This window comes from Diorhabda carinulata, chromosome 5 (genome assembly GCF_026250575.1).
Source record: "Diorhabda carinulata isolate Delta chromosome 5, icDioCari1.1, whole genome shotgun sequence".
NCBI classification, from domain to species: domain Eukaryota; kingdom Metazoa; phylum Arthropoda; class Insecta; order Coleoptera; family Chrysomelidae; genus Diorhabda; species Diorhabda carinulata.
Genome location: NC_079464.1, coordinates 14,131,289 through 14,139,147, shown reverse-complemented (window position 1 = coordinate 14,139,147; position 7,859 = coordinate 14,131,289). Strand labels below are relative to the sequence as shown.

The 7,859-nt window shown below is 32.3% G+C and overlaps 1 protein-coding gene across 1 annotated transcript; it reads right to left on the bottom strand.

Annotated features, from left to right (window-relative positions):
• Positions 1-2,582: 2,582 nt before the first annotated feature.
• LOC130893726 (phenoloxidase-activating factor 2-like) lies at positions 2,583-7,424 on the bottom strand. Its single transcript, XM_057800053.1, has 4 exons — positions 7,144-7,424; positions 5,432-5,650; positions 3,826-3,973; positions 2,583-3,381 (listed from the first exon to the last, which is right to left on the bottom strand). The coding sequence occupies exons 1-4, from the start codon at positions 7,299-7,301 to the stop codon at positions 2,845-2,847; spliced, it is 1,062 nt and encodes a 353-aa protein (XP_057656036.1). The 5' UTR covers positions 7,302-7,424; the 3' UTR covers positions 2,583-2,844.
• Between the last annotated feature and the right edge of the window lie 435 nt (positions 7,425-7,859).

The following is a 7,859-nucleotide window of genomic DNA, read 5'->3' as shown; positions in this document are numbered from 1 at the left end:
TTCAGCTTTGTAATAAAAAATTTCTAATATAACATCAAGCCAATTAATTTGAATAGTTTATTATTCAACAAAAAAGTTTACAGTAGATGTTTTATTCTGTTAAGTTAGGTTAGGAATATTTTGGAACCAGTATTCAACATCATTAACCCTTGGGGATGTCTTTAAACAATAGAATAAAACTTAAGACAACTTAAAATATGGGGTTGAAATTATCTTGATAACCAATAACGTAAAAAAACTACAAGACACGCTGGAGAAATTGGACACTTTAGCTGAAATTACAATTAACAAAGAAGAAGATGTTAATATCAGTTTAAGACTAGAACAAGTCAAGAAAGGAGTTAGATTGACATGGTAGGATTTATTCTAAAAGATAAAAGATATTCCAAGTCCTACAAAATCGTTACTTTCCCAGTTATCGCATTTCAAAAATGGACACTACAACGTCAAACATGGACAAGCTAACGAAGTCAAAGATATTAACGATAAAACAAATGCTATGAAACTGTGTGTAGAACAAAGAATGAAGAAGAAAGAAAATAAGAAACGTGGAGAAGAAGAAGCAAAGCTGAAATGGAAATTCACATCGGACAAAGAATAAAATATGGAGTAAAATCATTGCAAAAACTAGGAATATAAAAGGGACAGTAAAGACTACAAATTAAATAGGTGGATGATTTAAAGAAACACGCAGGATCAAGATGTATAATAACGGCGAGAAACAAAGAGAAAAATCCTGGTAACGCCTGCATCCAAAGATGTAAAGATAAACGTTAATTAGATAAGTAGATATATCTATTTGACATCACAAATTTAAAAAATAATTATTTCAATATTACGTATATTTAAATCGTAAGATTGAACTAATCTTAAGGTCCCATTGAGAGCAGGTATTGTCTAAGTTTTCATCGAGTAGCCATCGATAAGCGAAAGTCGATAATGGAATGCAAAGTTACGTCGGTTGCGCTGCCAAAGACGAATTCCCGCGCTTTTTCTTTTCAATCTCATGTTGCTTTTTTAATTATTCTAATTAATTGTGAAACAGTTTCCATTGTTTGAATTCTATCTTAATAAAATGTTTTTTTGTACTTAGCATTTTACGAAAACGAAAACGCTAAATAAGTAAGAAATCCCATGGATTTTGTTTTCTTCACTTTTTACTATACCCTTCATCCGTATCATCGTATCATAAAGTCGACTGTAACTTTGTTATTTTATATAAAACATCCTATATATTAATACATTTTTGAAATCTACGTGAAATTTAGTATACTTTTATCTAAAAACTTTTTTTCGAAAAATAAAATCTTGTTGCAAAAAATTGGACTGTTGCCAGATCTTTATAAATTATTTTTTTACGAGGATACCCTTAAAGATATGAAAACGGTTCCTATTCGGTTGCTTTTAGCAAGGTCAGACGTATTCGAATCTATGTTGAAAATTTTTCATTTTAATCAGGGTGTGTATAAAAAGTGTACAAAGTTTAACTTCATAAATATTAAATTTCTTTATTTTTATAAATAGAACCACCCGGTTTTTTTCTATTTTAATGCATTCATATTTTCGAAAGTAGCAATAATTGACTAATAACATTTATTACAAAGCCTACTAAAAGTATACATAGAAAATTGAAACTCGTTCAAAAATACAATAATAATTTAAAACCTCAAATAATATAACATTTAATATCTGGAAAACGGTAAGGCTTAGGTATATAGTATATATAGTATAGCTTAGTATGAATTAATTTGCCTTATTTTTTACCCCTGAATGTATTAAAATAGAAAAAACCGGGTGGTTCTATTTAAAAAAATAAAGAAATTTGATATTTATGAAGTTAAACTTTGAACACTTTTTATACACACCCTGTATAAAATGAAAAATTTTTAAACATAGATTCAAATACATCTAGCCTTGCTAAAAAAACCGAATAGAAATCATTTTCATATATTTAAGGGTATTCTCGTAAAAAAATAATTTATAAGGGTCGGCAAATTTTTTACAAGAAAATTAATAACTCAAAAAGTATGCATTTTTCGAAAAAAGTTTCCAGACAAAAGTACACTAAAATTTTACTTAGATTTCAAAAATATATTAATATACGGGGTGTTCTATTTAAAATAACAAAGTGACAGTCGACTTCGGGTAGAGCCCGTTTTCATCAGCCTATTTTTCCCATTGTTGCCATTTAATCAGTAATCAAACTTAGTCTCCTATAATTGCTACATTCAGTGTCCATTATTCTCTGGTTTTTACTTCGTGCTTTTCTCACCTCCTGGTGAAGGTTTCTTATTTCTTCATTCACGTAGTTTTTTCTTCTATTGCCTCAAGTTTCTTCTCCACGTATTATTTAAGATATTCTGTCGAATTGCTTCATCATATCTTCTTTTTTTACTAACTACATTTTGGTTCATTAGTATGGATCTTCTTCGTCATTCTTCGTAAAACCAATCATTTCCTTTGGTTCTTTCGCCTCTCCTAGTCATTCTTGTATAGTTAGATTTTATCAGTTTTGATTCTCGTTTGTTGTTTTAACAAAAATATTACAGGGAAATACACATTTCAACAGAAAACGAACACAATTTTAGAATCAGAAATCATTTAATTACATCAGTGCCTCTATTATATACACACAAAGTCATAATATGAAATATTCACATAACCTCATTGTTTTAGGTACGTTTCCTCAACTTCTCTATTAATTTGAAAGTCTGAAAACGCTGTTTAAAGTGAAATATGTTCTAAAACAACAAATTCATCCACTGATTTATTCAAAATGAGTAGTATTTACCGCGCTTAGGAACTTACGAATTTGACAGTTCCTTGTGCGCATGTCTATTCGTACTATCTGTATTTGTATACTGTAGTATCGAATCCGTAGCTTTCTAAAACATCGTCGATCCAATCTAAAAATATTTCAATATTGACGTAAACCCCTGGGGTATTCGCTACCCCACACGTCAATCCCCACGAAACTATACCCACTTGTTGATATTTTCCGGGTCGATTAACAATGGGGCACATCAGCGGACTTCCTCCGTCTCCCTTGCAGGTGTCTTTTTTACCTTCTCCTCCGGCGCATAAGAAACTCTTATGAAGGCGGAAGGAGCGACCGAATTTGACATCTTGTAGGGTTTTTACGCAGGCGTCTTTTGTAAGAATCGGTAATTCCATTCGTTTTAACGTTGCTTGGTAGGTTCCTTTTTTGTGAGAGTTTCTTCCCCATCCGGCTACGACGCATCTTCTGCGTTCGTACTTGATACCAGGATATGGTAGACACATTATGCCAACGTTTTCACGTAACATAAACGGTCTCTCGAGAATTATGATGGCGATGTCGTTTTGTAGCGTTTGCGGATGAAAATTCGGATGTACAATAATCTGTAACAATTCATTCAATCAAAAAATGTCCAACAGTCCGATGGATAGAGAGATAATACGGTGACAGATTGACAAGTTACAAAACGCGAGTTTGGCATAAACAGGATTCGGTTCACGGAATAGAAAACGTTCACAGGAACACAGGAATTTCTTAAGGTGCAAGATGATGACTGTAGGATAGATGATCGAACAACTTCCGTCAAAACGGCTGCTGTATATTGAGCTGTATGTGAAAGAGCACAGCATCAGTAGTAAGCATCCCAAGCCTCATGTTTTGAATGACTCGTTAGTCCACATTACAGAGACCTTCTTACTTAATACTTAAAACTTTGCATACAGCTTCCTCTCGGCGAGTCCGACAAACTCTTTATCTATAATAAAAATGTACGGAGTTGAAATTTGTAATACATACATTTCGCGCCAATTGTTTGTAAGTAAACTCACTTTTTTAACCAGACGATCTTGATGTGGTATCGGTTCCATCGAGGTTTCCCAATTCCATTCCCCGGCTCTAATTTTATAGCGACTCTCTTTATTTACACAATGCGCTGCAGTTATCGCCACTTGAGGATGTACCAAAGAACCACCACATCTGAAACCATCAAATAAAAATTCACTTCATACGCAGGAGGACCACAAACAACCCGAATTAACTTTTCAAAAATTGTTTACATTTACCAATTTCAGAAACAAACACTGAAGCTGATATTTGAATGCTATTGTACGCAATCCATCTGGAACATATCTTTCTCATAACTAAATGTTTATGCAAAATCGTCTGTATCTCAGTCAGTGGTATCTTTAAAGACGTCTCTGATGACCTAGAGGAACGAACTTTTCACAAACAACACTTTTGGTATCAAATCAGTATTATTCTGATGTTTAAATCGACGTCACGACATTGTTTAAAGCGATGGTGTCTTCGAATGACTTTACTGTTACTTTGGTTCTGAATCACAGCGTTGTTAATAATCAGTTATGACCTTTGACAGAAATTTGAACCAGTTTCAAGCTGTTTTTTCAAATCGCGACAAGTGTCAACACGATTTTCTTTCTGATTCTCGATAGAGCTCTAGGAATAAACTTGGTGTAACCCTTTTTAGTCCTAAATCTGCGGGAGCTCAAAAATCAAGAGCTCTTCCAGAAAAATACGAAGGTCTACCTAACCAAAGGTGTTTTCTGAGGTTACACATTACACAAAATTACATGATTGTATACAATCACTCTGATGACAAAATTGAAGTTTAGATAAATCACCAAATGATTCCAATAACAATCCTCAACAAAAAATATGACCATTGGTGGTAGTATTGGCCAGCTCTAGGTCGCTTATATGTCGAATTGCTTCCTTTTGCATGCAGTCGAGCATCCCCAGGGTATACTTAGGACATATTACTCCCAACCTCAACACCCAACAAGCGATTTTGCAGTTTTGTCTTGTAGATCGTTAATGTACATGAGAAAGAGAGTAGATAACAAGATACATTCCTGGGGAGTACCAGAATTGACCTCAAACCTTACCGAGATGGTTTGGTGATATTCCATCGGGGCCAGTAGCTTTATTGATGTCCAAGCCTTTGAGTAGTTTTCTCCAGGCTTACTCGGTGGTTGTTTTCCCCGCGAATGTCACCAAGATGAAAGCTTTGAGAGGATGGCTACATGTCTGCTGTAATTTTATTGTGTGAGGTTGATAAAAGTAAAACGTCATAGTGGAAGGGTCCTGGCTCCAAGACAACCCATTCATCATTGGCAATAATTGATCTATTGTCATTTATTTATACAAGAAATTTCTTAACATTTCGTCGATTCAGAGAGTTGGAGGGCGTTCATCAGACGATAAGTCACCAAAAGTAAACTTGAGTTATGGCAGTATTATCACCATTCTAACAAACAGAAGAAATTTGAAAAAAAATCATGATAGATTGGATGGAAGCAATTCCTGAAGAAAACTTAGAAGATTATATTTGGTATAATAGAAGTTGGACTTTGCTCTCGCTATATTAATTCGCGTTACGGTTTTCCTCATTGAATATGTAACGGAAATTTTCACCTGTACGTTCTGCCTTCCAATATCCCCAACATCCAAGGAAATTCGCCGAATTCAGCTGCGTTGTTATCTCCCAATATCCTAAAACCGAATATTTCTTCTTCGTAATTCTTGGCTGCCAAAATATCATGAGTCAACATCTTTCTGTTGCCGCATTCAACTGGACAACACACGTCAAAATCGTTACTTAGCAAAGGCATTTTTTCTACGTAACTAGTTCTTCTGAAACATAATACATCTGAAGCATTATGAATGTTCTACATAAAGTAGGATGTTTACGAGTTTTCATGAAAAAACCGATCAATTTTAATAAAAACAAATCACGTATTAGAAATTTATTAACCTTCCTATTCTCAAAGTGATCTGACTACTTTATATTCAGTTTTATCGTTAAGATTCATCGTCGGTTCCACGCCAAAATCATCATTCTACAAAATTTGACTCTACATGATTGTATATGACTGCTTCGCGTCTTTGACTTGACTGTTTTTTTTTAATTTTAATTAGCTTAGTATTAGAATTTATTTCATTGTTTTATTTTCATTAAATGAGTTTTCAAACACTTAACGAGTTTTGAGAATTTTGAAATCTTTCCAAACAAACATAAATATAACAAAAATTTTGTAAATTTAGGGTAAATTCACTTATTTTGGATAATCTCCCTACTGAAACCCACGAACTTTTACATACAATGAAATTAAGGTTAGGTTGTTGTTTTGGAGGGAAATCAACTTTTTGTAGCAAACTTTTCGAGATCAAATGATTATGTTCTGAATCCCCCATGTCCCAAGCATCTCCACACTCCTATAATATAAAAAAATCGAGACTTTTTAGGGTAAATCACTTATTTTCGATGATATCCTAACTGAAGCCCACGAAATCTTGAATACAATGAAATTGAGGTTAGGTTGCTGTTTTTGAGGAAATCAACTTTTTGTAGCAAACTTTTCGACATCAAATGATTATGTTCTGAATCTCCCATGTCCCGAGCATCTCCACACTCCTATAATATAAAAAAATCCAGACTTTTTAGGGTAAATTCGCTTATTTTTGATGATATCCCAACTGAAGCCCACGAAATCTTGAATACAATGAAATTGAGGTTAGATTGTTGTTTTTGAAGGAAATCACCTTTTTACAGGAAACTTTTCGAAATTAAATGGTTATGATCCAAATCTTTTATTTCCCAATCATGTTCACACCCCTATAATATAAGAAAAAATCCAGACTTTTTCATAATAAAACTGATAATTTTTAATAAAAACAAATCGCGTATTAGAAATTTATTAACCTTTTAACAAAAATGATTATATCAAAAATTTTTCAGACAAGTCGTTTCGAATTATACTTATGACGGAAAATATTTGAAATCGCACAAAAACCTGTCGTTAAAAGCAATTATTTCGAAACTATAGTTTGGCACATTCATGATTTTAAGTAAATATTTCTGTCATTGGAATATTTATTTTTCTGTATTAATCAGCTAAAAGAATCATACTATACAATGAAATTGTTTATAAATGTTCTTGACTTTAGGTATCTTCTATTTTGAAATTAGTTTTTTATAATTTCTTTAAAACATATAACTTTGACTTTTCGACGACTTTTAATCTATATCAAAATTAAATTTTGGTTTATACTTTTTGTTTTTAACAACGTAGACAGTTTTTGAAATAAATTAAATATGAAAAGCTTATTGATAAACGATACTTTACCTTACATCCATGAGTCCTTCACCATCTTCAACCAAACCACTAAAATCGTCCTTACATTGCCAATAAGGAACTGAAATGCAATGTTCATTATCCATATCGTACAGTCCTTTTACTTTTAACAGAAATTGTAAACACATTACTATCAGAATTGAAATCATTTTTAATTTAACTCGTAAAAAACAATAATAAATAAATGAATTTAATAAAAAACTTCCGTTATATTTGTTGTTAAAAACGTTCTTTACGTCTGTTGTCACCTTAATCAACAATATTGAATTAGTTTAATTAAAGATATGAAATATATGAACCGCCTATTTAGTACAGGTACTCAAGCACAAAATGGTGTCAAACCTCCTAAATTCTTTAATGCAGCTCCGATTTTCCTAAAAATTTAGAATTAAACTCATCTTACCCTCCATATCAAGATCTACATGGTCGCAAGGTGTGCAAATTGTTTTTAAGGGATGAAAAATCCACCACTTATCGAAAAATATCAATATTATAGTTTTTTCTATTTTTTTTTCAATTCAAATTTTTTTCATTTATGCAGCATAAATATCTTAACATATTGTATAATAGAAAATTTATATATTTTGAAGTATCAACCCTTAAAAATCTTTAAAAACTACACCTCTGATGAGAGTAATATAGGAAAAAATCTTTTAACGATTTAAAAGTATATCATCTCAACAGAAAAAATCCGTGCTTCAAAATTT

What these genes read in the sequence shown, in the direction of transcription:
- LOC130893726 (XM_057800053.1), bottom strand. Translation starts at nt 7,301, where the DNA reads ATGATTTCAATTCTGATAGTAATGTGTTTACAATTTCTGTTAAAAGTA. An exon ending in TTGGAAGGCAGAACGTACAG is followed by an intron (nt 3,974 to 5,431) that starts GTGAAAATTTCC and finishes TGATGGTTTCAG; the next exon opens with ATGTGGTGGTTCTTTGGTAC. An exon ending in AAGATCGTCTGGTTAAAAAA is followed by an intron (nt 3,382 to 3,825) that starts GTGAGTTTACTT and finishes GAATTGTTACAG; the next exon opens with ATTATTGTACATCCGAATTT.